At 55.0% G+C, this 27,866-nt stretch overlaps 2 protein-coding genes, 1 long non-coding RNA gene and 1 other non-coding gene across 8 annotated transcripts in view; 2 read left to right on the forward strand and 2 right to left on the reverse strand.

Annotated features, from left to right (window-relative positions):
* The window catches only part of LOC132019153 (NADH-cytochrome b5 reductase 3), a 28,472-nt gene extending 8,733 nt beyond the window's left edge, over positions 1-19,739 (forward strand). The window contains exons 2-9 of the mRNA XM_059401867.1: positions 419-550; positions 3,538-3,610; positions 3,964-4,070; positions 6,280-6,409; positions 6,773-6,856; positions 7,112-7,197; positions 11,855-11,954; positions 18,531-19,739. Coding sequence (XP_059257850.1) covers positions 419-550; positions 3,538-3,610; positions 3,964-4,070; positions 6,280-6,409; positions 6,773-6,856; positions 7,112-7,197; positions 11,855-11,954; positions 18,531-18,703 — 885 coding nt within the window. The 3' untranslated portion in view covers positions 18,704-19,739. The remainder of the gene's footprint in view (positions 1-418; positions 551-3,537; positions 3,611-3,963; positions 4,071-6,279; positions 6,410-6,772; positions 6,857-7,111; positions 7,198-11,854; positions 11,955-18,530) is intronic.
* On the reverse strand, positions 7,772-23,847 carry LOC132019154 (uncharacterized). Of its 2 annotated transcripts, XR_009404712.1 has the most exons (4): positions 22,848-23,847; positions 20,908-21,055; positions 10,395-10,608; positions 7,772-8,916 (listed from the first exon to the last, which is right to left on the reverse strand). It is a non-coding gene; the product is annotated as an uncharacterized LOC132019154 (long non-coding RNA). The 2 variants fall into 2 exon arrangements; XR_009404713.1 differs by lacking the exons at positions 7,772-8,916; positions 10,395-10,608 and adding an exon at positions 19,799-20,233.
* LOC132020933 (U12 minor spliceosomal RNA) lies at positions 23,441-23,590 on the reverse strand. The gene has a single exon (XR_009405151.1). It is a non-coding gene; the product is annotated as a U12 minor spliceosomal RNA (small nuclear RNA).
* Positions 23,848-23,883: 36 nt separating the features above from the next.
* The window catches only part of POLDIP3 (DNA polymerase delta interacting protein 3), a 22,123-nt gene continuing 18,140 nt past the window's right edge, over positions 23,884-27,866 (forward strand). Inside the window, exon 1 of one of the 4 annotated variants that reach the window (XM_059401863.1) lies at positions 23,884-24,030. In XM_059401863.1, the coding sequence (XP_059257846.1) occupies positions 23,972-24,030 (59 nt within the window). In that variant the 5' untranslated portion in view covers positions 23,884-23,971. Of the gene's footprint in view, positions 24,031-24,229; positions 24,643-27,455; positions 27,520-27,866 lie in introns of those variants that run through there. The other 3 variants (XM_059401862.1, XM_059401864.1, XM_059401866.1) reach the window with 3 other exon arrangements.

Below are 27,866 nucleotides of genomic sequence, written 5' to 3' on the forward strand. Positions count from 1 at the left end.
ACGAGGGAGCAGAGAAGTTGACTAAAGGAAGGGAAAGAGGGAGGGAGCACAGATACTCAGTGCCCAAGATTAAGCACAATTACTTGAGAATTTTACTCTGAGCTTCCTGGCAGCCAAAGTGAAAAGGGACACATGCTCTGTTATGTAGCTTTCTTTGTCCTGGTTCCTCTGGGAAATGGAGCTTTGCCAGTGACTTAGAAATATAGCGATAGGTTTCATGTGCCTGGGTTTTGTAACTTCTCCCAGGCGGCACCAAAGTGGATGCCAGGGTTCCCTGGATGAGGGTGGTGGGGAGAGGGTGCTCCTGGCAGAAGGGACAGCATGAGCAGAGGCCTGGAGGTGTGAACCAACTGTTGTGTTTGCGGGAAGGGCAGGTGGCAGGCCAGCTGACCTCGTGGCTCTCTCCCTGTCATTTCAGTTGGGCCACGTGGTCCTGTCCCCAGTCTGGTTCCTCTACAACCTGCTCATGAAGCTGTTCCAGCGCTCAGCCCCGGCCATCACCCTTGAGAGCCCGGACATCAAGTACCCGCTGCGGCTCATCGACAAGGAGGTGAGGGCCTGACACCCCAGGCTTGCAACATCCGGGCCACAGAGGCTCCTTGCCCTCCCTCTGGCCCCGCAGAGCTTCTTGGCGCTTGCCCTGTGCTCAGGGAACAAGTTCCTCTCCCCCCGAAATAGATCCTGTTGTCTGCCCATTTTTCAAATGGGGAAATTGAAGTGATGTCCCCTTCTAGGGCTACTACCAGTAAGCAGGCAGAGGGGCTCGAACTCAGGTCTCTGACCACAGAGCCTGCTCTGCAAACCACACTCTTTCCCACAGAAGTCCAGAGCAAGCGGACCCCTCAGGACTTTGGGATCTAAGCGCCCATTTAACAGGTGGGAAAACAGAGGGCAAGAGAGGAGTGGGGGGCATTGGAGGTCACACTGTGAGTTAGGGGTAGAATGAGGACTCAGGCCTGACCCTGCCTTGGTCCCAGGTGCTTCTCATCCCAGTGCCCCTTTCCTTAAAGCAAACGACTCCCCCCTGCCTCCAGGTGGCCTTCTCTGAGCCCTGCTTGTGGGACCCTGGTACTTTCTGCCTCTGTGCAGATTCGTGATCTTGTGGTCATCTGCCCCCTCTGGAAGGCTCACTCTTGCCCTCCTGTTTGACCCTTTCCCTTTTCAAAGATCTGATCATGATTTAAAACCATCCTCTCCTGCCTTTGCCCCGCCTCCCTACAGCAGCTGCTTTTCTCTCTCCTCTCCCTCACCAGAGCCCCTCCCTGGTGCTATTTCTGGCCACTGCAGCTGCCTCCAAAGGGTGTGACAGGGAGAACTGAGTCATGGAGTGGAGAAAGTCACCTGCCAGGCCCTGGGCCCTGCCCCGTCTCCACCCTGAGCTCGACACCAGTCTGAGGCCCCTTGAGGCTCAGAACCGGGAGGTCACAGACAAGTCAAAAGCCAAAGAGAGGAAAAAGAAAAAAAAAATTACCACTTCCCAGAAACTTGTATGAGGCTTTATCTTTTCAATATGTTTTATATATATTTTAACCATTTTAATTCCAGAAAGAACGTGTGGCTTATATGTGCCCACTATAAACATTCTTTGTTGAGTATTAACACCCCCTCCATGCCGCCTCCATACGGAGGGTCCCCTTCACGGGCCGTGCGAGCCTTTTCCTGGGCATCCCGTTCATACACGTGTGATGTGTGCAGTTTTAGGCGTGTGTATACTTACTGTCACTTTTTTAAGAATCTAATTTTTTTCACCCAGCCATACAACACGGACACCTTACCACGTCTCATCCAAATTATTTTTGACCACTGTCTAGCATTTCCCCATAGCGCAGTCACACAGTCGACCCGCCAGTCCCTTTTGATTGTCCGAAGCAGTTAAATCTGCTCCTTCCCCCACTAGAGCCTAGTGGTGGCTTTTGGGGGTCAGCGGCCGGGTCCGCTTTTTTTTTTTTTTTAAAGATTTTATTTATTTATTTGACAGAGAGAAATCACAAGTAGACGGAGAGGCAGGCAGAGAGAGAAAGGAAGGGAAGCAGGCTCCCTGCTGAGCAGAGAGCCCGATGCGGGACTCGATCCCAGGACCCTGAGATCATGACCTGAGCCGAAGGCAGCGGCTTAACCCACTGAGCCACCCAGGTGCCCCCGGGTCCGCTTTTTGATATGTTCGCTAAGCTTCCCCAGTGGTGCAGGGAGGCCCCCTCCCCCACTGCTTGCCCTTCCTGAACCTGTTGACCTTCAAGGTCTCCCTGGAGCTCTGGGGGGTGGACGGGTCGGCTCACCCTGGCCAGCAGCCCCATGCTGAGCCCTGCACAGACGTTAGCCTCATGACTTTGCTGGGCCCCGCCTCTGTCATCCAGCCCAGGAATTATCAGTGTTTTTCCCTGTTCCTCTTCTTCCCAAAGTTGCCTGGCGTGTGGGCTTCTGACCTTGAGCCCAGGACCAGTTGATAATCCTGGACTCTGTTCCCAGGAGGCCTGGGGACTCAGTTTGCATGGAGCGCAAGGTTCACGGGGGAGGCCGCCTCGGGCTGGGGCTGGGGGTGCAGAGACCGCTGGAGCTGTCCTAGGGGGTGGCCAGGCTCTGGCTTTCTGCAATCCGGGCCTCCTGCCTCTGCTTGTCGGCTTCAGGGCCGCTCAGAATGGTGCTCTGCTCCTTTGGAGTCTGCTGTCCTCCCTCCAAGTGATGACGCTGCCCATCAGTGGACCTTGCCACGTCGCCTAGCCTCGTGTGGGCGCAGACCCGTGCTGGATAGTGGCCGGGTGCAGGAGAGACCCCGCAGCGGCCTCAGGGGGCTGGGGCTCTGGGCTTATTCCCAGCTCTGACCACAGCTTACTGTGGGAGACTTGCCTCCCCGGCCTTGGTTTAAGTCTGCTTAATGGGGAATGGGGGGCTTTGGTTCTGGCTCCTTCCTTGGCCGAGCCTGGCTCTTAACCAGCCTCTGCCCCACTCTGGGGAGAAATGGCCATCGCCTGCCCATCCTGCGCAGGGTGGAGGCCTGGCTTAGCTGTGGCCGTGACCTCGTGGGCAGTGGGGCCGGTGCACTTCTGCCCTGTGCAGCCCGCTGCCGTCATGGCCGTCCCACTTCTCAGGGGACTTTTAGCATCATCTGGAGCCCTCTCTTGTGTCCCCGGCCCTCAGCACATGGGCCTTGTCTCAGCCCTGCCCTTAGTTTGCCAGCCCAGGGCCCGAGGTCTTCCTGCTTCCCCAGGACCCTCCCCAAGCTGATGGCAGGGTTGGATCCTCCCTCTTGCCCTCAGAATTTTCTGGGCCATCTGGCAGCCTCCCGTTGGGATCCTGAGTTCATTCCATACCCTAATCCCCTTGCTGGGGGGTCCTGGGTGGGTCCCTGCCCTTCTCTGGGCCAGTGAGAGCAGAGGCACACGTGGTGCGTGTTTGACTCCTTGCCTGTGCACACGTGCGTGCACACGTTGTACGTCCACATGTGACATCAGCATCCCTTCTGGATGATGTGGGACGCGTCCAGAATGAGGGCAGGGGGCCGCTCTGCCCCAGGTGCTGACAGCTCAGGCCTCTTCACAGGTGATCAGCCACGACACCCGGCGGTTCCGCTTTGCCCTGCCGTCGCCCCAGCACATCTTGGGCCTCCCCGTCGGTGAGTGGAGCTGGGGCCTAGGTCAGAGAACTGGGAGCTTTGCCCTTGAACTAGGGAGAGTGGGGAAGTCTTCAAGGACCAAGGACAGCCACACGGGCCCTTCAATGAGTGTGCGAATGAGAGGGGACATCCATGGTGTCCCTGACAGTGTCTCTGGCGGGAGCAGAGCTGTGACAGCAGGAAGCTGGGACATGGGAAGCCCTGTGGGGGTGGGAAGGGGGCCTGGAGCTGAGGCCAGGCTGGCCTCTTGAGGACAGGGCAGGGTGCAGGCAATGACCGACTAGACCCAGCACACCCTGCAGAGGTAGTGCGTGGACCCTCCAGGACCAGAACCCCCCCATCTCGTCCTGCAGGCCAGCACATCTACCTCTCAGCTCGGATTGATGGCAACCTGGTCATTCGGCCCTACACGCCTGTCTCCAGTGATGACGACAAGGGCTTTGTGGACCTGGTCATCAAGGTGAGGTCGGGGCCAGGGCCTTGTGGGGGCCAGGGGGACCGCATCCCCTATAACCCGGTCTCTGAGGGCCCGGTGCTCCCTCGTGCTGGGTTCTAAATGAAAGTGAACTGGAGTTTCCCGGCACAGGCAGGGCCTGGAGTCCAGGAGGAGCAGCTTCAGGGAGGGTCATCTGCAGAAGAGAAACCGGGAAGGTTGACCAGCTTGTGCAGAGCTCACTTGCCTGCCCTTAGACCGCCGAGGCCTGCACCGGGTGTCCGGTTGTGGCCGCAGGGGGCCCGCTCCGATGCGCTCAGTCACGTGGTGTCGGTGACCAGCTGGTCCCTTCCCAAGCACGTTTTCCTAAGAGACATCCCAAGCCCCCTCGGGAGTGGTGTGAGGAGCTCGGTCGTTGTCTGGGGAGCTTGGCTCCCTCACGGGCAGGGGTGGGTGCACACTGTAGGGGAGAGGCAGCCCTGAGACCAGAGACACAGCCAGCGAGGATCTGAAGAATCACCACACTGAGGGGCATCTGGGGGGCTTGATTGGTCCAGCATCCGACTCTGGATTTCAGCTCAGGTTATGATCTCAGGATTGTGCGATCGAGCCCTGAGTCGGGCTCCACGCAGAACATGGGGTGTGCTTGGGATTTTCTCTCCCACTGCCCCTTCCCCACACTTGCACGTATGTGCTCTGTCTCTCACGTGCTCTCTTAAAAAAAAAAAATCACATTTGAGTAGAAAGAAAAATGACAATCGTAGCGCAGTACACTTCTGTGAAATTGGAAGCAGAAGCTCTGCGGAACGATCCGTGTTCCCAGACGGCCCGTCTGACACATGCGACCAGCCCAGGCCAGTGGGGGTATGGAGTTGGAGACCTGCCGGGAGAGGCCCAAACCCCCATGGCCCACCCTGACCCCACAGTCCCGGGGGCTGGGCTTACTCCTAACTGCACTGTGCAGGCCCCTCACTGGGCCCATCAGGGGTGGACGGACAGAGCCGAGGCTCTTCCCGCTGGGCCACAGCTAAGGCCCTGGGTCTGTGAAGGCCGGAGGACAGCTGGGCCTGGGCCCTCCGTAGCTCGGTGTCATTTAGATGATACTGGAGGCCCAGGCCCAGGCTCGGGAGCCTGTCTTTGCCTGGAGAGAGGACACCCTTGCTCCTCTCACACAGGAGACCGGGCACCGGGCACGGCAGAGTGGGTCAGGTGGGGTGATGGGAGCTGCTCCCCTGGGCTGAGACGTGGAGGCCAAGGCCAGAGAGGAGGGAGGAGGACCTTCCCGGTGCCAAGGCCCTGAGGTCGGAAGGAGATGAAGATGCTTCATAGGACAAGAGGAGGGATGGCAGGGCGGTGGGGGGAGGGCAGTAGGGTTTGGGGGTTTGTCCAGAAGGAAGGGAAGCTGTTGAGGGTTCAAGCATCTGTTCTTGTTGGAATCATTCTAGCCGGATGTGGAGAAGGTATTCGGGAGTTGGGGGGTGGCATCCAGGTAGAGGACGGGAAACTCAGGAAGACCGGGCCCCCTCTGGCTCAGAGACCTTGCTCCCTGCTCCTCACTGGCCCTGGACAAAAGCCAGAGGGCTGGCCCGCACGTGGCTCTGCCTTTCCCTCCCTGTCCCTGCGCTTCCCCATGCTGACACCCCCTGTGCCCCGGGGGCCCAGGCCTTTTGGGCTGCCGGTTCCTCCCCAGTCGTCCCCTCGAGGCCCGGCACCCCAGCCCTGGGCGGGGTGAGCTGTGCGCCTTCTCCCCATCTCTTTCTTGTAGAACTTCCTTTCTTTCAAAGGGGAAGTCCCACAGGGCACAGGGAGGGAAGTTGTTCCAGAAACACTGCTTTTATGACAGCACAGAATGGAACGAACAGAACACGCCAGGGAGGGGTGGGGCTAAGCCCGCTTCTCGGAGCCTTGTCTGTGCTAAACTCCCCGCGTGGGAATCTCCCATCGGGAGGGGGCACGGAGACCGTTCTTGGCAGGACGTTAATACATCGAGCCCTCGGGTTGGGGGCCTTGTTCCCCAGGCGGACGCTTGGTGTTCAGGGCAGGTGTTAGGGAAAGGCAGACTCGGGGGGCGGGGGGCGGGCCTGCAGATGGGTGAGTTGAGATTGGTGGATGGCTCTCACGTGAGAGAGCCACGCGCGGGCCCCAGAGATGCCTAGAAGCCTCCTCCCCCTGCAGCCCAGAGCCCGGCCCGGTGACCCTGAGAACAGGGCCCGAGGACTGTGGGTGTGTCTTGTAGGTTTACTTCAAAGACACCCATCCCAAATTCCCTGCTGGAGGGAAGATGTCCCAGTACCTGGAAAACATGAAGATTGGCGACACCATTGAGTTCCGGGGCCCGAATGGGCTGCTGGTCTACCAGGGCAAAGGTGATTTGGGTTGGAGTGCCCAGCCCCGGTGGGCTTGCTGAATGCCGGGTCTGCTGCTGTCTGGGTGGGGGACCCCTGTTGGGGGACCGGTTTCCTCGGCCATCTCGGAGGGGAATTGGTCACCCCGGGATTGCAGACTGGCAGCCCACAGATCGGCTTTGTTTGCCTGAAACCCAGTAAGTGGAAGCATCCAGCCAGAGCACTTCTGGGTCCCCAGGCCCACCTCCTACCCCTCCACCATCTGCGGTGGGAGCGAAAGGCTCATCCTCCTGCTTCTCTCGGCTGGCTTTGCCCCCATCCTGTCCGGCCCCAGGCGTGGCATGTTTGAGAGCTGGGGTTTCCCCTTCTCCCTTCTCTCCGCAGGGAAGTTTGCCATCCGTCCAGACAAGAAGTCCAGCCCCGTCATCAAGACAGTGAAGTCGGTCGGCATGATCGCTGGCGGGACGGGTCTGTGGTCCCAGAGCCCCTTGCTGAGCCCCTGGCAGGCGATGTCATGGGTGGGAGTCAGGGTCAGGGTCAGACCATGGGATGAGGCACGGATTATAAGCAGTTGTGAGCTCCCCGAGGGCAGGCCCCCAGGCCCAGTTGTCCTGGCACTTCCCCTCCATGCCGCCCCCTGACTGTCTGGCATTAGCACTGGGCCTGGGGGTACGTATACAGCAGGTGCTCACTCAGTGCGTGGGGGGTGCTGCTGTTTTGTAGGCATCACCCCGATGCTGCAGGTGATCCGCGCCATCATGAAAGACCCACATGACCCCACCGTGTGCCACCTCCTGTTTGCCAACCAGGTCAGTGGGTGAGCCCGAGACGTGCAAGCCAGGCTCCCGTGGGGAGGGGGTGCCGCTCAGGGTGTCTGGGCGGCTCCGGAGCTGGACTGTGAGGGTGCTCTGAGCACCCGGTGCATGGGCAGCCTTCCCGCGGCCGGTGGGGGCCCGGAGTTTTCAGTCTGGGGCCCAGTGTTTGACCTCCGTGGGGCTGCTTCAGGGGCCAAAGGCGCGAAGCACCCAGAGCCCTTCCCAAGCTGGGATTAGCTCCCTGGCTGCTTCCTCTGAACCTCAGCACTCGCTCCACAGGCAGAGTTAGGGGCCGGCAATAGAGTGGAAGAACGCCGGCCGGGATGGGGGTTGGCCTGGAGCCCAAGGGTCCGAGAGCACAGCCACAGGCAAGGCCCTGGGCTGGGGGTTTGGGGCTGGGTTTGGACCTGGTCTTTCTGACTCCCGAGCGCATGTCCTCCCCACGCCTGCCGGCTCTCTGCCCTGGCCTCTTGTGTGGCCTTGGATGGACCACTTGCCATTTCTGAGCTCCGCTCCCTCACTGTAGAATTAGCTGATGAAGCAGGGTCACCCCAGGAGTCTTCGTAGATTCAGTGTTTTATGACTGAATATGTGGGTTTTGCAAAGTGGTCCCTGTTGGAGGAATGCCAAGGTGAGACACCTGTCCCCCAACAGTGTGGGGGCCACACCCAGGCCCACGGTGCCTCTCAGATATGGTTCAGGTCAGCTTATCCTAGGGCACCTCAGGCCCAGGCTCTGTCCCGTCCATCTGTAAGGTCCTTGGACTCCCACAGCTGCAGTAAACCGCCCTGAGGCCAACCAAGGTGGCTTTGATCGAGGCGGGTGGTGCATGGGAAGGGCCATTAATTCCAAACTGGTGGGTGTGGGAGGACCGTGGTTCCACTTAGTGCTGCTGGACTAGTCTCCGGGGCCGTCAGCCCTGCGTTGCCCATACAGGGCTTCCTGGGGCCCACTGGCCCACTAGCCAGGGTCTTGAAATTGCTCACTTTCTAGCTCAGATACCCAGAGAGGGACTTGACTGACCTGTCTCCCAGGAGGTAGTAGGACCAGGACTTGAGCCGGAGCACATTTTATGAAAAATCACTGTATTTTAGAAAATTCTGTCCCATTTTACATGTTTGCAAACCTTTCTAATGTTTGGCGTACTAGAAGCTGCTAGATTCCATACCTGTGTTTGCACTGGGTTGGGGTGATGTGGGAAGTCACATAGCCTTTGGAAGTTGCAGTGTGTGTCCGTGATGGCAGGAGAGTACCAAAAAGCAAAGAAGTTGTTAGTATTATGTGAGGACAAAGTGTCTGTGCACAGCAGAGAAAGTTTTGAAAAGAAAGAAGGAAGAATCCAGCTCACTGGATGGGGCTTAGTAAAGCATCAATACCGGGAACCGTGGTTCCTGACCCCCACGTGACAGCCAGGCTTACTGGACCTAAAGCATTTCTGGTAACATATGGAGAGTCTGGACCGTGCTGGAACATGCTAGAACATGTAGGTATTTACATTTAAGTTAATGAGGATTAACTAAAATTTACAACTCGCTTTCCTGATCTTCATAGCCACGTTTCATGGGTTCTGTGGCTTGTGGTTACTGTGTGGGATAACAGATCTAGAACATTCCCATCCCCGTCACTGCAGGAAGTTCCACTGAACAGCACTGGCCTAGAAATAGGCCTCAGTACATGCAAGACTTCACAGGTGGCACGAGTGGCATTTCAGACCTGAGGGGAGAGATGAAAGGAATTTGGGGTTAGTTGCTATGAATTTGGGAAATGCGGAGTAGATCCCTGCTTTAAGGTTTAAGTTAAGGAATGTACACGTAGAAAAGTGAAGCTTCAGGGGTGCTGGGTGAGCATTTTTACGGGTATTGAGGGAATGAATGGGGACAGGCCATCTAAGAGAGACGCGAAGGGAGAGCCCAGCTGCTTACAAGCGAGAAAAGCCCATTATGAGTAAGATCGGTGAACCGCTGGGGAAAGTCCACACTGCATCACCGTACGGAGTCTTTTCAGACTAATAAGATACAACTAGAGCCAGTGACAATCGTATCTTTTAATTTTTTTAAAATTTATTTATTTATTTTAAAGATTTTACTTATTCATTTGACAAGGAGAGACACAGTGACAGAGGGAACACAAGCGGGAGGAGTGAGAGAGGGAGAGGCAGGCTAACCGCTGAGCAGGGAGCCCGATGCGGGACTGGATCCCAGGACCCTGGGATCATGACCTGAGCCGAAGGCAGGGTCGTAACGACTGAGGCACCCAGGCACCCCTTATCTTTTTTTTAAATAATAGAAAATACAGGTGCCTGGCTGGCTCCTTTGGAGAGCACGGGACTCTTGATGTTAGGGTCATGGGTTCGAGTTCCACATTGGGCGTGCAGATTACTTAAAAAAATGAATGAATGAATAAACTTTAAAATAAATGTGTAGTGGGGCGCCTGGGTGGCTCAGTGGGTTAAAGCCTCTTTCTTCGGCTCCGGTCGTGATCCTGGGGTCCTGGGATCAGGCCCCACATGGGGCTCTCTGCTCAGCCAGAAGCCTGCTTCCCTTCCTCTCTGTCTGCCTCTCTGCCTACTTGTGATCTCTCTCTGTCAAATAAATAAATAAAATCTTTAAAAAAATATATTTTTAAAAATAAATAAATAAAATAAATGTGTAGATAAATAAAACATGAGGGCTACTTCCCCTCCATCCGGCTGGCCAATATTAAATGGTTATTACCCGGAGCCGGCGAAGGCATGGGTGGAGGGTCAGGCCTGGGCGCGCTGCTGCTGTGTGCGTTGCTGAAGCCTGCGTGTTCCAGTGCCTTACCCACGTGGAGTTTTCTGCCCAAACTCCACTTTCCAAGATGTATCTAAGGAATGGGTAGGGCAGGGAGGATGGGCAGAGAGACGTTGTTTATGAAGGAGGGTGTTCCAGATGATTAAATGCCCTTCGGTGGGGAACCGGCAGTCCCTTTGTCCAGTGGGGGCTGGGCCGCCGGGAAAGGAGGCGCGGGCGCTCAGAGGCTGATGCCACGTGGTGGGTCTACAGAGTGTTCGGACCTTAGAAGAGCAGGCGGCAAGGCAGCATGCATGCTCTGATCCCATTTTTGTTAAAAAGAAAGTATAGGTGCTTATTAGAAAGCGAAGTCTAAAAGATACACAGAAGATCCCAACACTCGTTATCTCCGAAGGCCGTCCCAGGATTTTTCTTTACCTCCATATATTGGCATTCTTTATGCAGAGCTTGTCCAGCCTGAGCCCTGGCCCTGTCCTCACTCGATCAGGGCAGGAGGGCCCCACTGTCCCCCTGAGAAACGGGAGAAACGAGGGGCGCCTGGGTGGTTCAGTCGATGAAGAGTCTGACTCTTGATTTCAGCTCAGGTCTTGATCTTGGGGTTGTGAGTTCAAGCCCGGCATTGGGCTTCACACTGGCCGTAGAAAAATTTAAATTAAATTAAATGAAATATAAATAAATAAATAAAAAGGAAAAAAATAAGAAGAGAAAAGAAGTGGAAAAAACAGTCAATATCCTCCTCCCTGGGACCCGCAGAGGCTCATGCCTTCTGCCTACAGCCCATTTCCTGGAGGGGAACACTGAGGACCGCAGTACTCAAGGTACAGGTGTACCTTAAGCTGGGTTGGTCCCACCTGTCAGCAAGACCCCCTCCATGCAGCCTCAGGCTCAGGCAGTACTAATTGCTGTGGCTTCAAATTATCTGTCCTTTCCTGCTCGGTCCCTGCTGTGATCGGCGCCCCCAGTAGTCCCTTTTGCTGAGCACTTCATGGTGCTGTTGGTCGTGTGGGGCGGAGAAGATGCTTCCCCGGATCGCCCGTGGTCTGCCTCCCTGGGGAGGGCCCTTCTGCTCCAGCCCAGGGCCTCAGGAGTGGTTCGTGAGTGGACAGAGCCCTTTGGCGCCCTGTGTATAACAGTGCCTTGAGCTCAGTCAGGCCACCCCCCGGCCCTGAGGAGCCCCATCTGTCTGGGAGTGACCTTGAGATGCACGAGGCAGAGAGGCCTGTGGTCAGAGGGGCTGTGTGAGGAGTAGGTTGCTGATGCCCCTGGGGAGTCCAGGAAGGCTTCCTGGAGGAGGTGACACCAGGCTGAAGGACAGGGCCATGTGGCGCCAACTGGACGAAGCCAGTGGGAGCAGAGAGTGGGGTGCTGTAGGCCACAGTGTGGGCGAGGCTGTGGAAGGAGCCGGTGTGATTTGGGGAATAGTGGTCTGCATTTCCCGATTTAAGGCTGTGCAGCCTGAGACACCAGAACATAAGGAGGCTTATCCAAAGGATGAGGGACCCGTCACCGCTATTTTAAGTGAGAGAGTCGTGGTGCAGGTTTTGGCTTGTTTCCTCCCGGTCCTTCCCTGTTCTGTATTTGACCGCACCTGTGTTCAGCTGTTTGCTTCCTCCACTCCCTGTTATATCAGGGCTCATGTCCCCACAGCGGTAGGAAACATCTGGAATGAACATAGTCTGCAGCGTTGAGGTGGTCGGGCGAGATGAGGAGAACGGGGCGCGCATTTTGGGGAGTCTGGGTCGGCTCCGCCAGGCTGCCGTCCTGCAAGCTTTCCCACGCGTGTGGCCCACGGTGGGCGGGATGGTGAGCCATCCGGTGACAAGTGTCTCAGAGGCAGTCCTCCCTAACCTCCGGGCCCCGTCCCCCCCCACCCCCAGACTGAGAAGGACATCCTGCTGCGGCCGGAGCTAGAGGAACTGAGGAACGAACATTCTGCTCGCTTCAAGCTCTGGTACACTGTGGACAAAGCCCCTGAAGGTGAGCGACGGAAGCCCTGGGTGGGCTGGGCTGGGTGGGGGGTGCCGGGCCTTCGATTCATCTGGTCTCCGGTGGTGCTCAGGGTGGCTTGGTGAGAGGGAGGTGGTGTGACCGCATCTCACAGATGAGGGACGGATCAGAGAGGGCAAGTAAGTGTCCCACGGCACCCAGCTAGAAATCACCGGCAGTGGGGCTTGAGCTCACATCCTCCCCCAGAGCCTGAGGCCTCTGCCCTTGGTGGGGGGCTTACTCTGGGGCAGGTCAGCAGGGTTACTGCAGTGGGTAGGGGCAACTGCTCCTGCTGTGACGTCTGTACCCTGTAAGGCATGTCGCCATTTTCTCCCCAGGCCCTGGGGCGGGGGGTGGTCTGGGCCGGGCCGGTGTACAGTGACCCTCCTTCTGCCCCTCCGGGATGCCAAAGTCGCGTAGCTGCCTACGAAACCCAAAACAAGGCTGCCCCTGGACGTTAAGTTCTGCTTCATTCTCTGGCTGTGGGTAGAGATGTGGGTACAGGAAATACCTCAATTTCGTTGCTGGGAGAAGAGTAGTATCTCGGGCTTCTTGGTCTGTGACGCTGGTGGTATTTGGCTCCAGGGTTGGGACACTGTAGGGAGTGCTGTGACTGCAGCCCTGTAGGTCAGGTCCTTCTACTTTTCAAGAGAAGCAAGGACCTGCATCTGCACTGGAAACTTCTAGATGTTGGAAACTGGACATTTTTGTAGCCTCCTCATGGTGCCCCAGTGTGGGATTGGCCACCCTGCCCTTGCTTTGCCTCCCCCTTCCCCTGGGGCCCACGGTTCGCCGGGCTCAACTGTGGTGTGGGGACTGTCCCACCTCCGCTTCACCCAGAACCAAGCAGGTGGGCTCTAGGGGCAGGTGCCCATCTCTTGAGCTGGGTCATCTGGGTCCATCTTGGAGAGAGGAGCCCTCCTGGGGTAATCAAGCCGGGTCCCGGGCCTCCTGGCCAAGAGCTAGGCGGAGGCGTGGATGGATTGAGGACCTGGCAGCAGTGCCCCCAGATCGGTTGCTGGCCGGCCAGCCTGGACCCACCCATCGGAACCAGGCTCCTTGTCCGCTCTGTTCCTGAAGCGGGCTTGGCCTGTGAGCTGATGTTCTAGCAGGGGAGGGCTAGGCAGCCAGGAAACAGATTTATTAGCCAAGTTACAGAGCCAAGTAGCAGCTGGTTAGTGAGACCGACAAAGTACTGTTGCCCTTGGGCAACACCAGAATTCGGGGCACTGACCCCCATGTGCCGTCGAAATTCCATATGGAACTTTGACTCTGCAAAAATGTAACCACCCATAGCAGCCTTACAAATCGCCAGTTAACGCCGATCTTGTTAGGTACGCGTGTTCTTACGGTACGCTGGCATAGAGAGAAGCAAATGTTAACAAGAAAATCATAAGGAAAATCTATCGATGGTACCGCACTAATGGCCAAAAGTGCATATGTGTGTGGACCGTGCAGGGGAGTGTGTGTGTGTGTGTGTGTGTGTGTGTGTCTGTTTCCCGCCCCTGCTGTTCACCGGTCAGCTGTAGGGTCAGGCAGGGACGTCTGGCCGGGGCACCTGGTCTTGGAGTTGCTTCTTTTCCTAAAAAAGGAACGTGTTTCTCTCCTATCAAGGGTGGGATGTTTCCTCCCTGCTCCTCCTGGGGTAGGCTAGGCTTAGCACTCCTGGTCACGGAGGAGGGGGCCAGTGCTGACCCCTGGTGGTGACGCATGGCAGTGCCACCCCTTGAGTGCCCCCTGCTGGGGGCCATTGGAACAGTAACCCGTTAGCAGGTGGGCAGTCGAGTTACCGTTTATTACTACCGTGACCCACCGCTCAAGAGGAGCTGAGGTATGGCTACGGCGTTAGGTATCACAGTTCTGGGTGCTGAGAGAGGGCACAGTGGCCGGCGGGCTGGGCTGGCGTGGACATGAAGGAACAGGGAGTGGGGCGAGCTCACGTGGCAAATACAGCTGACCTGTGTTTTGTGTTTCCCCACGAAGCCACCTTCAGCATGCATATAAAGAAAAATATACTATTAAAAAAATCGTGGTAAAATTGAGCTAGCTTCTATACCTGCACATTTTATACACTTAGCAAGTAGAACTTCATCCCATGCAAGTTCTTAAAAACAGACTTAAACCTCCTCCACCTGATTCTTTCTTCCCCTACCCCTGCCTCTGGCAGTCAGCAAAATCTGTTCTCTGTATCTGTGAGCTTGGGGTTTCTTGCTTTTGGTGTTTTTTTTTCTTTGTCTTTGTTTTTATTTTTTTAGATTTTTGTTTTTGACAAAGGGAGACACACCAAGAGAGGGAACACAAGCAGGGGGAGTGGGAGAGGGGGAAACAGGCTTCCTTCTGAGCAGAGAGCCCGATCCGGAGCTCGATCCCAGGACCCTGGGATCATGACCTGAGCTGAAGGCAGATGATTAAAGACTGAGTCACCTAGGCTCCCCTTTATTTTTGTTTTTATTAATTATTTTTATTTTGTTTTTGTTTTTAAAAGAGTCCTCATATAAATCATACAGTATTTTGTCTTTCTGTCGGACTCATTTCTCTCAGCATAATGCCCCCGAAATCATCAGTGTCACCACAAACAGCAAGTTGTTATTCTTTTCTATGGCTGAGTAATATTCCATCATATGGAAGGGCTTCAGGACAGCCTCCCCCCCAAATGTGTCACTTAGGCATGTGGATTATTTTGAGCCGAAGGCACTTGAGACCCTGCTGGTCTCGAGAGAAACTTTTATCCTTTCCATAACTGTACAGAAGAATCTAAATTGGGGGTCCTTCCCAGAATAAGGGCTGTTAATGGAGGTAGATTTTATCTGAGTGACCCGCCTGGTACCACAGACATGGGATCACTGAACATCTGCTCTTCTCACCCTGTGAAATGCATTCCTTCCCTCCGAAATCCCAGACCCTTACCCCATCTCCTTCGCTCACGATGACATGTGAACCTCATTGTACCTGCCTTTGGACTGTCCGTGTCTGTGTGGATTCCCTGTGTATATGCTGTTAAATTCGATTTTCTCCTGTTAATCTCTCTCCTGTCCACTTGGTTCTTAGCCCAGCTCAAAGGCCCTTTGCAGGGACAGGATTTCCTGCCCCTGACAGTATGTATTTATTTAGTTATTTATAGATTTTATTTATTCATTTGACAGACAGAGATCACAGGTAGGCAGAGCAGCAGGCAGAGAGAGGAGGAAGCAGGCTCCCCGCTGAGCAGAGAGCCCGACGCGGGGCTCGATCCCGGGACCCTGGGATCATGACCCGAGCCGAAGGTAGAGGCTTTAACCCACTGAGCCACCCAGGCACCCCGCTCACAGTATTTATAACACACTTTCTTTACCCCTGTATCCATTGATGGACATTTCGGCTGCCTCCGTATCTTGGGTGCCGTAAAGAGTGCTGCAGGGAAGCTGGGGTGCAGATGTCTGAGTTAGTTTTCATTTTCTTCAGATAAATATCCAGAAGTGGAACTGCTGGATCCTATGGTGATTTTAGTTTTAATTTTTTTTTTTTAAAGATTTTATTTATTTATTTCACAGACAGAGATCACAAGTAGACAGAGGCAGGTGGAGAGAGAGGAGGAAGCAGGCTCCCTGCCGAGCAGAGAGCCCGATGCGGGACTCGATCCCAGGACCCTGAGATCGTGACCCGAGCCGAAGGCAGCGGCCCAACCCACTGAGCCACCCAGGCACCCCTTTAGTTTTAATTTTTTGAGGGACCCTCTGCAGTGCTTTCTGCAGCAGCTGCACGGGTTTGCCTCCCCAAACCCACAGTGTGCGAGGGTTCCTTGTCCTCCACATCCTCGTCGACACTTGTTTCCTGTCTCCTTGCTGACGGCTTCTGACTGCTGGGAGGTGCGCACACAGGCAGGATATATGTGTGCTTTTGGATGGAATGTCCTAGAAGTGTCTTAGGTCCATCTGGTCTGACATGTTCTTTAAGGCCAGTGTTTCCTTATTGATTTTCTGTCTGGGTGATCTATCCATTGATAAAAGCAGGGTATTAAAATCCCTTGCTATTGGGGATTTTAGCCCAGCTCAGGCAGTTAAGCGTCCAACTCTAGATTTCAGCTCAGGTCATGATCTTGTGGTCTCTTGCAGTTGTGGGATCGAGCCCCACATCAGGCTCTGTGCTCAGGGCAGAGTCTGCTTCAGATTCTCTCTCCCTCTCCCTCCTGCTCACTCACTCTCTTTCTCAGATATATAAGTAAATAAATAATATTTTTTTTTAAATCCCTTATTATTGGGGCGCCTGGGTGGCTCAGTGGGTTAAGCCTCTGCCTTCAGCTCAGGTCATGATCTCAGGGTCCTGGGATCGAGTCCCGCATCAGGCTCTCTGCTCCGTGGGGAGCCTGCTTCCTCCTCTCTCTCTCTGCCTGCCTCTCTGCCTACTTGTGATCTCTGTCAAATAAATAAATAAAATCTTTTTTTAAAAATCCCTTACTGGGCGCCTGGGTGGCTCAGTGGGTTAAAGCCTCTGCCTTCAGCTCAGCTCATGATCTCAGGGTCCTGGGATCCAGCCCTGCATCGGGCTCTCTGCTCAGCGTGGACGCTGCTTCCTCCTCTCTCTGCCTGCCTCTCTGCCTCCTTGCGATCTCTGTCTGTCAAATAAATAAATAAAAATCTAAAAAAGAAAAAAATCCCTTACCATTACTGTGTTGCTGTTTCTCCCTTTAGACGTATTAGCGTTCGCCTCGCGTAACCGCGCCCTTCCGCGTGTGCACCGGCGCTGACCGGTGGCCTGTCCTTGTCGGCGCGCCGCCTCCGTCTCTTCCTCCAGCATTCTTCGCCTTTCCGTGCGCACAGGGTGTTTTCCCGGCCCTTCACTCTCCGTCTGTGTGTGGCCTTACAACACCTAAAGCGCGGCGATGGGTCTGGTTTTCCTCGCATCCGAGTGCCGCGTCTCCCCGGGTCGCTTGCAGGTGCGCGGGGAAACGACTCCGCAGGTCCCGAGGGAACTTCTGCTCATGGATCCAGCACCTGCTGCTGGCCCATCCCCCACCCACTCCCTCTGATAAACGCCTCTTCCTTCTCCTCAGTCCCTTTTCTGGTTTGTCTGTTGCTGGGGTTTTTTTTGGTTTTTTTTGCTTTTGTTTTTGTTTTTCTGTTTGTTTTGTTCTGGAGTTCCATGTGTGAGCCACATCATCCGCCATTGGTCTTTCTCTCACTGACTTCACTTAGCAAATTCTCTAGATCTTCCTCGTTGCAAGATCTCCTGGGTCTTACGGCCCACATTCCATTGTATGCACGTACCAGGTCGTCTTGACTCATTCAGCGGATGGACACCTGGGCTGCTTCCAGAATTTGGCTTTGTAAATAATGTGGCTATAAACACCAGGCTGCGTGTCTCCCTTTGAATGAGGGTTTTCGTATTCTCTGGGTAAATAACCAGTTGCGTGATTCTTGGCTCATTTTTTAATTTTTTGAGGCAGCTCCATACTGTTTTCCAGTGGCCGCCCCGTGTGCCTTCCCACGCGCAGCGGCGAGGGTCCCTTTTTCTCCGCGTCCTCCCGATGCCTCGTTTCCTCGTTTTTGATTTTAGCGTTTGTGACAGGTGTGAGGTCGCATCTCATTGCAGTTCTGATTTGCATGTCCCCGATGAGGAGTGATGTGGGGCATCTTTTCACGTGTCTGTTGGCTGTCTGGATGTCTCTGGAGATATGTCTGTTCATGTCTCCTGCCTATTTTTTAATTGGATCGTTTGGTTTTGGATGTTGAGTTGTATCAGTTCTTTATATATTTTGGATACTAACCCTCTGTCGGATAGGTCATTTGCAAGTATCTGCTCCCATTCTGTAGGCTGTCTTTTCGTTTGGTTGGCTGTTTCCTTTGCTGCGCAGGAGACTTCCATTTTGATGTAGTCCCAATAGTTTATTTTTGCTTTAATTTCCCGTGCCTCAGGTCCCCTGTCTAGAAAAGTGTTTCTGTGGCTGATGTCAGAGAAATTACTGCCTATGTTCTCTTTTAGGGTTTTTATGGTTTCAGGTCTCACATTTAGATCCTTAACCCATTTTAAGGGTGTGTGTGTGTGTGTGTGTGTGTGTGTGTTGAACAGAAATGGTCTGGCTTCATCCTTTTGCATGTAGCTGTCTGGTTTTCCCAACACCATTGGTGGAAGACACTGTCCTTTTCCCCATTGGATATTCTTGCCACCTTTGGTGAAGGTTCATTGACCATATAACCTTGTGTCTATTTCTGGGCTTTCTGTTGTGTTCCATTGATTTATGTGTCTGTCTTTGTGTCTGTATAGACAGGTCTTGTTTCTTCTGCACTCAGCCACTTTTGATTGGAGAATTTAGCCCATTTACAGTTAAAGTAGATAGTGACACACATGCACTTGTTGCCATTTTGTTCATTGTTCACTGGCTGTTTTGTTCTGGGGGACCAGGCTGGGGCGGGGGGCCCAGCACGAGCATTCGCTCTGGATCAGCCTCTTCATTCTTCAGTGTTTGTTGAAAGAAGGAAGAAATTCACAGCACACGAGACTGACGGTCACGGGGAGGGGACTTGGGGCAGGTGGGCAGTCATGGGTCAGTCACACGGCCACACTGGGACTCACCTGGTCTTCTGCCCGCAGCCTGGGACTACAGCCAGGGCTTCGTAAATGAAGAGATGATCCGGGACCACCTTCCTCCCCCGGAGGAGGAGCCGCTGATACTGATGTGCGGCCCCCCGCCCATGATCCAGTATGCCTGCCTGCCCAACCTGGACCGCGTGGGCCACCCCAAGGAGCGCTGCTTCGCCTTCTGAGGGCCGGGCCCTGGCTGCTTGCACGCCTGCCCCGCGTACTCACTGTGCCCTGTCCACACTCACTCCTCCTGCCACTGTTCTGTAACATCACTTCCTTCTCCCACATCTCATGCTGTGGCCCCGGGCTCGGCCTGGCCTGCCTGTGCTGGGCTGGGTATCCTGCTGAGCTCCCCCAGGGACCCCTTTGGGAGCAGGGTTTTCCTACACGTGCGCCGCCGCTGGCCACCTTCTGGGGCGGGCTCCGGTCTGGCCCTCCTCGGTTCTCACCAGGGATGCTGGGCGGCCTGGCCCTCCCCTCCCTCCACCTCACCCACCCACACACTACTAGGCCCAGTCGCCAGCGCCATGCTCCGCCCACCCCTCCCAGGGCAGACCACAGTCTGCAAATAAACCCAAACGTACAGGCAGCCCAGAGCGGCAGGTGCCAGGGATGCCCCAGCCACTTACTCGGGACCCTCACCAGCCACCCCTCACTGCCTGCTCAGGGCCGTGGCCAGGCCTCAGCACCTGACCCTACATGACAGGTAACACCCAAAAGTCCTCTGGGCAGGGGACGTGCGTGGGGTTGGGAGTCTGCACCTCTACCCCAGGACCCAGGCAGGCCCCAGCCAGCAGGGAGCTGGTCCCCCTACCACCCCCCCCACCCCCCCGCAGGATGGAGTAGGAGGCGGGGCCTGGCGGAGGGCTCCTCTGGTGGACACGCACGCCCTCTGGAAGCCTCCGCATCTTCCCCAAAGCACCAGAGCGAGCCTTCAGGCAGCTCTGGGCGTTCCCAGCTGTCAGTCTGGTGGCCCGCCTCGGGCTCTGGGCCGCCAGTGCTGATGGTGGAGCTAAGACAAGTGTATTTATTCCTCTGTCCCAGAGCCACGCCACCTGCTGCCTGCACCCTGGCAGAGGGGAGGTCTCATCTGAGCAGCATTCTCAGTGACCTCGATGTTGCCTTTAGACAAGGGTGGGGTTGCCTCTTGCATATAGGCTTTTTCAGAATCATTTATGAGCAGAAAAAAACGTTAAAATAAAACTTTGCTACTACTAACCCTTCTGCAGTTCCCTGAGGCTCTGTGATTTGTGTCATTGTTGGGGGGACAGCGGGAGAGGAGACAGGAAGGGGCCCGGCGCTTATTTCTAATGTGTGTTGGTGTTTGTCCTGTATGGTTTGGACTGTACAGAAAACTATGCACAGGAAGAAAATACTGGACATCCAGAGGCCGACGCCGGTTGCTCTGATGAAATCACATGGCCCATCGCGGCCTGCTGCTTCCCCCCTCATCAGATGGGCTTTTCCCTGGGTTCACGCATTCTCCATAAGCCCAGGTGGATCATGATTTATTTTTAGCAAATCCCCTACCCTTGGACATTAGGCTGTTTCCAGCGTGCGGACCCTGGGAGTCCAAGCTTGAGACCCTCCCTTTGTGCCCAGCACCCTCAGGCCCAGCCTCATGCGCATCGTCTCAGCAGTGTGAAAAGCTCCCTCCAGCCCTGGGTGGTACAACTCTGTATGGCCTCCATTGCTTTGCCCTCTGGCCAGCCCTGAAAAGCAGGGAGAAATCACTGGCCTCCGTTTCTGCTGGAGAGGACGGCCTTCAGGTTGGAGGTGGGTCCCCAGGTAAGGCAGGTATCGGGGTCTCTGTGGGAGGCTGCAAGGGGGTCGCTAGCTTCCTTGTTCCTTCATGCACTGTTCCAAAGGCCAGAGACTCGGCTGCAGCTGCCCCCGCACGCCCTCTCCTACTCCTGGGGTGCCCGTGAGAAAGGTTTAAGACAGATGCTGGACGGTGTTGTGAGATGGTAAATGCCAAGACAGAAATCAGGCCACAGGGCAGCGTGGGAGTGAGGACTGCTCTCTTTTTAAAGAGACAAGGAAGCTGGCCCTGCGGGGGTAGGTGTTCAAAGTGGGGGGAACAGCAAGTGCAGACGCCTTGTGTTTGGAACAAGCTTGTGGCATTACCTTCCCCAGGGCTTGCTGCTCACTCCCCAGAAAGCAGGTCGCTGAGGGGACAGTGGAAATGAGGCTGGAACTGAAGCACACTAGATGTGCTCTAGAGGGAGGGACCAGCAAGTGCAAAGGCCCTGTGGCAGAGACCTGCTGGGCATCTCCAGGAACATCGAGAGGGCCAGCGTGGCTGGACTGGGGAAGAGAAGAGGAAGGGGAAGTGTGCAAGAAGCTGAGCCTCAGACCAGGGAGTCCCTTTCTCCTCTCCTCTTACCTTCCATTCTGGCCTGGGCCCCCGGAGCAGGGCTGGGACTCCTCACTGGGCAGGAAAGGGCTTGGCCTGGGAATCCCTTCACACCTACTGTGTGCTGAGGACTGCAGAATACTGGGCTCACATTAGGTCTCCTCATCTGGGTCCCCTCCTAGAGGATGACAAAACAGGCTTGCGTGTCTGGCTTTGAATGCACACCTGTCTAAGCGCACAAGGAGCTGTCCCTGAGCTTAGAAGGGCAGGGATTGGACCTGGTCCCTACCCTCTCTCCTAGTCTCATGACCTTCCACCCTTTCAGACCTGACATCCTTTTAAAATAATATTTATAACCGCCTCTTTAGGATCCTGAAGTGGATTCACAGGTAACATCGCCAGCCTACACAGAGAATTTAAAAATCAGGGCGCCTGAGTGGCACAGTTGGTTAAGCCCCTGATTCTTGGTTTTGGTTCAGGTCTGATCTCAGGGTTGTGAGATCGAGCCCCGAGTGTGGCTTCATGCTCAGGGCAGTCTGCTTGGGTTCCTCTCCCTCGGCCCCGCCCCCTGCTCTCTCTCTCTCTCTCTCTCAAATAAATAAATCTTTAAACAAAAAGTCAACACAAAACTCCAACTATATTATAAAAGAGCAGGAAAGCAAAGGAATTTATAAAATGATGCCCCTTGCAGGATGTAAATACTGCCCCAAATCCCCCAGAAGGGGGGCGGGTGGCTACAGATTTGCCCAGATGCCTAGTCCCTGGACCCTCAGCCCCAAATGCAGCCAGACGCCCAGTCTCTGGTGAAAGGCAGGTGGTTTTCCCAAGTGGGGCACGATTCTTGGTCTATTTCCAAAGAAAGCAGGCCCAGACCCTTCAGCTAGGGCGCAGCCGTGCTCCTGGCCATTCCATGTATGTTCACGCCCGGCAAAACGGCCCACGTGTCCATCCGAGAAACGAAGCCCCGCCTGGGAGAACTGTAACGGGTCTCTTTCCTCCTGGATCGTCCCGGGCCTGGAATGTCCCAGGCGCAGGCATTGGGAGGGCCCCTGCCCCCAGTCCCCCAACCTCCACCTGACCAGATTCCGGATCCCTGTCCCTGGGATAACCAGACACCGCCCTGCAAAACTTTACCCCCTCCGACATGCGTCCAGGGGAGGGCCACTCAGCTGGCCGCTGATGTCTGTTAACGACCTTAGTGAACTGGCTTTAAAAATAACCTTTCAGTCACTTAATTACAGTTCACTTAAGGCGCGACAGGAACGTAAATCCCGCGGTCCTCCGCCCCCTCCCTCGTTCCTCTGCACCTGCGCTCCTCGGTCTGCACCGGGAGGGTTGCGGAGGGTTGCGGAGGCCGAGCCGCGGCCTCCCTTCCTCGGGCCTCGTCCCCGCGTCGCTCCCATTCACTTCCAGGGAGAAAGTGAGGGCGGAGGGAGGGATTAGCGGTCCCCTGGTAGAGCTGGGAAGAGGAGGGCCAGCCAGCACCCGATCGCCGCGCAGGTGGGACCTGGCTTCCCTTCCTCCGTCTGGTGCCCAACCCCGACCCGCTGGCTTGACCAGCTCTTGCCCACAGAGCGCCCGATGCGATTGTTTTTTTTAAAGATTTTATTTATTTATTTGACAGAGAGATCACAAGCAGGCAGAGAGGCAGGCAGAGAGAGAGGGAAGCAGGCTCCCTTCTGAGCAGAGAGCCCGATGCGGGGCTCGATCCCAGGACCCTGAGATCATGACCTGAGCCGAAAGCAGAGGCCTCAACCCACTGAGCCACCCAGGCGCCCCCCGATGCGAGTTTTATGTGTGTTCTGACAACAGCACAGGAACGCCCCTGGCATCGGTGCACTTAGAAATTAATAGTAACAACTCGACAGAGGACAGTGTATGCTCTTTGTTGTTCTAAAGACGTTGCGTGTATATATATATATATTTTTTTTTTAACCGATTGATGTAGCAAACATGTATGGAACACCTACCTCGTGCCCTGCTTGGCGCTGGGGTCCTGGCGCTGCATCGTGGAAAAGGCTTCTGCGTCTGGAAGGTTTTAACGATCGGCCCGTTTCACCCTCGCAGCGACCTGTCCCTTGCCCCACTGTGTAGCTCGGGAAGACCGAAGCGCAGAGAGATGAGACGATTCGCTCGGGAAAGTGCTGCCGCCGAGGAGGGCCGCTCGTGGGACGGGACGTCTCACCTCATGAGCCACGAAGTGAGCACCTACTGGGTGCCGCGGGCCCCCGCAAATAAGCAGCTGGCCAGACACCAGGCAGAAGTTTCAGAGAACTGCGGGAAATGGCCAATCTAAGGTGCATGAGCCCGGCGCGAAAACGGATTTTGTCTGATCAAAAATAAAATACAGGGAGCCTGCTTCCCTTCCGCTCTCTCTGCCCACTTGTGATCTCTCTCTGTCAAACAAAACCTTTAAAATACATAAAAATAAAAAAAACAAGTTGAAAAGATCAAGGGTGTTGGGACAAGACGGCACTGTGCACCACCTTGCGCCGCTAAAATCCCCATAAAACTACAAGTTACTCGCCCTCAACTCTCTGCTTTTTCCATGTCAAGAAAGGGACGGGCAGATCGCGACACCCAGGCATCCCGCAAAGTAGGCGGGTCACCTTAGGGGCAACCTTTACCCGCTCAAAAATTCGTCTCACATTAGCAGTGAGGATTCGGGCGTCACCCCGAATCGTTATTTTCCTTACTCATAAGTTTAAGGCATAAAGGCACACACGTGTTCCTCGCTGGGTAACGAATTCCATTCTCATTAGCCTTACGGTGAGCCTCAGAGTGGCCCGTTGAACCCAGCTCCTTTCCAGTTTATCTTATTCATTTAGTTCATTGTTTCTGTCCCTTTCAATTTTATTTGTTCGCCGGGGAGAACCACAGCGGTAGGGTCTCCGACTACGGTATGCAGATAAGCAGCTGGCGTCGCAAAGGCTCACGGAAGTTCTCCGCCCCTTCCGGTTTTTGCCCGGTGTGAGCTGTCGCGAGAGTTCTTCCGCCGTACGCCGGAAGCAGCTCTTTGCTCCGTAGCAGCCGAAGGGGCGGGCTCGAGGGCCGAGGGAGTCTAAGCAGCTCGCGGGTCGCTCGGCGGTGCAAGATGGCGGACATCTCCCTGGACGAGCTCATCCGGAAGCGCGGGGCTGCGACGAAGGGGCGGTGAGTGGCCTTTTCTCCCTCCGGTGCTCAGGGCCAGTAGCCTAGCGGGGCTCGGGGCGGGGAGGGAGCGGCCCGGGAGCGACGCGGAGCGCCGTCTGCGCCCGCCCCCTGCCGCAGCCGCGCTCCTCATTGGCCCTGCCCGGCCGCCGCCGCGGGCCCGGCGGCTCGGCGGTCCACACTGGTTGGAAGCGCCGTCGCTCGGGGGAGAACAGCGAGGCCGCTGGCGGCGGCGGCGGCAAGGCCGGGGCTCCGCGTTCGTGGTAGCGGCCCGGGCGGGGGGAGGGGCTGGCCCCCGGGCGGAGGGCTCCAGAAGGTCTCCCCAGCGCCGCCCTCCCCCCTGCGAAGACTGAGGCGCTCGGGTCCCGCTGCTCCCCGATCTCCGCCGGACTTCGAGTTAGGACGAGTGAAGTTTAGCGGGGAAGTGACTTGCTCAGACTGTGTTACCGCCGAAGCTGGGACCCAGACCTTAACTTCAGACCCTGCGTGCGCTTCCCCGCCCCGCCGCCGCCTCTCAACACTCGCCTCCTTTGCGCGGCGTTTCAAGTTCTCCAGGCGCTTTCACGTAGCTCCTGTTCCAGCTGCTCTTTTCCTAACCCTACCGGCCAGATACTGGTATCTTCCCCATTTTGCAGACGGAGAGCTTGAGGCTAGGAAAAGTAGAGTGACTTGCCCGAGGCCACCAAGTGCTGAGCGTGGGGGCTGAGTGCCGATTTGGAGCTGGCTGAGTTGGCCTCAGGCTGGGGCCGAACAAAACAAAACAAAACGGGCGGGGGTGGAGGTTAGAGGTCATTGATGGTTGTAGCTCCCCGTGGTCGGAGAAGACTCTTCTGGATCTGAGTGAGATGATTTGCGGTGATGTGCCCCAGATTTCCTCTGGACCTTTAAATATTATTTGTCATTTGCAGCCTTTATGAGCTCTGGTTCACGTGTATGCAGAGGTGGGAAGGCGGCCAGTAGTTCTCCAGCGCACGTTGCACTAGTTCAGGTGTCTCTGTAAGCAGGCTGTAGAGATGTTAGACAGTGTTTTCTCAGACCTCATTCACTTAGCAGATGTTGACTAATACATCCCCAGTGCGGGGGGGGGGGGGGGGCGTAAAAAATGGATAGTATCTGTTGCTAACTGAAATGTCCCCCCCCCCCCCCAGCCCCAGCCCCCAACCCCACATATCCACTGCACTTGACCGCTGGCGCATACTTCACCAGCCCCCGCTTCACCTGGTTTCTGGTTCATAACAGGCACACGGGAAGCATTAATTTGCTTATAGCCATTCTCCGTGAGTGGTTCTTTCCTAGGTTTTCCCTCTAATAACTGGTGTGCGGTTGGTGCTGCGTCTTCTGGCCACTTCTGAGTCTTTCTCGGTTTCATAGGTTTGCTGCACGGGGGCTGAATGAACCAGCTTCCCAGGACGTGCTCTTTCTGCTGTCACTCCCCTGGGTTCGCAGCTGCAGGCTGGCTGTACTGTCTGTTGGGTCTGTAGTTTCTTGGCTCCCGTGTGTCCAGAGTCTGGTGTTGGGCGTTGGGTGGGGATCTGTGGGATGAATGGGGACTCTGCAGCCAGGCAGACGTGGTGCCCTGGTGGGCCTGTTGGGTTCTGTGCCTCCCTGGCAATATGCCTTCTGAGCCGGGCCATTTCCTCATTTGCAGTAGTGGTTCCTGGCAGGTAGTTGAGGAGATGAAGTATGAGGATATAAAAATGTGTGTTTTATTTATTATTTTTAATCTTTTTTTAAGATTTTACTTATTTGACAGAGCACAGGTAGGCAGAGCGGCAAGCAGAGGGAGGGAGAAGCAGGCTCCCCGCTGAGCAGGGACCTCCCCTCCCCCACCTCTCAATGAGGGCCTCCATCCCAGGACCCTGGGGTCATGACCTGAGCCAAAGGCAGCTGCTTAACTGACTGAGCCACCCAGGTGCCCCAAAAATACATATTTTAAAGTTTGTACCAGGTAGTAAGTGTTAAGGGAATGATGGCAGTTATGGTGGATCTTTCCTTTAAAGGGGTAGAAGCCTAAGCCCCTCCCCTGATGGGGGCCAGTAGGTACCTAGCCCTAGAGAGTGAAACTATGAAGTTTTGATTTCCTTCTCTCGCTTTCCACGTTTTTGTTTTTGTTTTTTTTAAGATTTATTTGAGAGACCATGAAATTCGTTTGAGAGACACACAAGAGCGGGGAGGGTCGGAGGGCGACAGGCAGACACCCTGCTAAACTGGGAGCCCAATGTGCCCAGCTTGATCCCAGGACCCTGAGATCATGACCTGAGCGAAAGGCAAACGCTTAACTCACTGAGCCACCCAGGCGCTCCTCCACATGATCTTATGCAAATTATTTAACTATTCCCCACCATTCTCATTTATAAAATGTAGACCGTGTTTATTTTGTTAGCTGATTGTTAGGACTAAGTGAGTTAATGTATCTAAAGAATTTCAGAAGTATCTGATGGTTCTAAGTGTCCAATAGTTGTTAGCTCTCATCATCATTATTGAAGGATTGTAAATAAGTGACATTTGAATTTTCTGTGAGAGTATGTGAGAATACTGCCTTGCTGTTACCTGGAGACCAGATTGGAGGAATGTGCGGAGACTCTGCGTGCTAGTTTGGCCTGTGCGCTGTGTTTGGATTAAACCTGGTGGAAACTTCATTTTTATTTTACTTGCACAGCCAGTGAAAACTACATCCAAGTCAAGAGCTGAAAGGTTGGGATGCCTGGGAGGCTCTGTTGTGAAGCGTCTGCCTCTGGCTCAGGTCATGATCCAGAGTCCTGGGATCAAGATCTGCATTGGGCTCCCTGCTCAGCAGGAAGCCTGCTTCTCCCTCCCCCCACTCCCCCCTGCTTGTGTTCCTTCTCTTGCTGTCTCCATCTCTTTCTGTCAAATGAATAAATATTCTTTTTTTTTTTAAAGATTTTATTTATTTGACAGAGATCTCAAGTAGGCAGAGAGAGAAAGGAGGAAACAGGCTCCCCACTGAGCAGAGGACTCTGGGATCATGACCCAGAAGGCAGAGGCTTTAACCCCCTGAGCCACCCAGCCCCCCATAAGTAAATAATCTTAAAAAACAAAACAGAACAAACAACTGAAAGGTCTAAGCTGATTTCAGTGAACAGCTTTCCTTTCCTACAATAAGCCTGTTTCCTCTTACATGCTTCCTGGAAGAACTTGCCCCTTCCTGGGAGCTGTGGAATGGCATGGTGTAGAGGTCCCATGAAGAACGTTGTGCTTGGTCATTTAAGTAGAACCAGCGATGATCTCCAAAAACTTCCTGTTCGGGAAAATAGCAGAAGAACCTGTGGCGGTGTGAGTAGCGCGTTTCCCCGCCGGTCTCGGAATTGCTTGTTCTCTAGGCAGCCGTTCTGTGTTCATCGCACCTTTTAAGTCAAGAAAGGGGTCGTTGTCATTATGATTACCTGGGGCCCCAGTTAATCGTCAGAAGATTTCTGTGATTAATGTGAAGACGGAGAAGCGGAGAGTTTTGAGTGATGCATCACTCAGCAGGTGAGACGCTGTCCTTCCCGGGGCCTAGCGTGGCTCTGGTGACTCTGTTGGTGCCCAAGACCCATGGATGAGTCTCCCCAGGACAGCATGGGGTACCATCTGCAGTGAGGGCCTGTTTTTTGTTTTGTTTTAAGATTTTTATTTATTCATTTATTTGAGAGAGAGCATGAGAGGGGAGAAGGTCAGAGGGAGAAGCAGACTCCGCATGGAGCTGGGAGCCCGATGTGGGACTCGATCCTGGGACTCCAGGATCATGACCTGAGCGGAAGGCAGTTGCTCAACCAACTGAGCCACCCAGGAGCCCTGTGGGCCTGCTCTTGTCGGTTTTTTTTTCCCTGAAGCTGCAA

This window comes from Mustela nigripes, chromosome 6 (assembly GCF_022355385.1).
Source record: "Mustela nigripes isolate SB6536 chromosome 6, MUSNIG.SB6536, whole genome shotgun sequence".
In the NCBI taxonomy this organism is placed as follows: Eukaryota; Metazoa; Chordata; class Mammalia; order Carnivora; family Mustelidae; genus Mustela; species Mustela nigripes.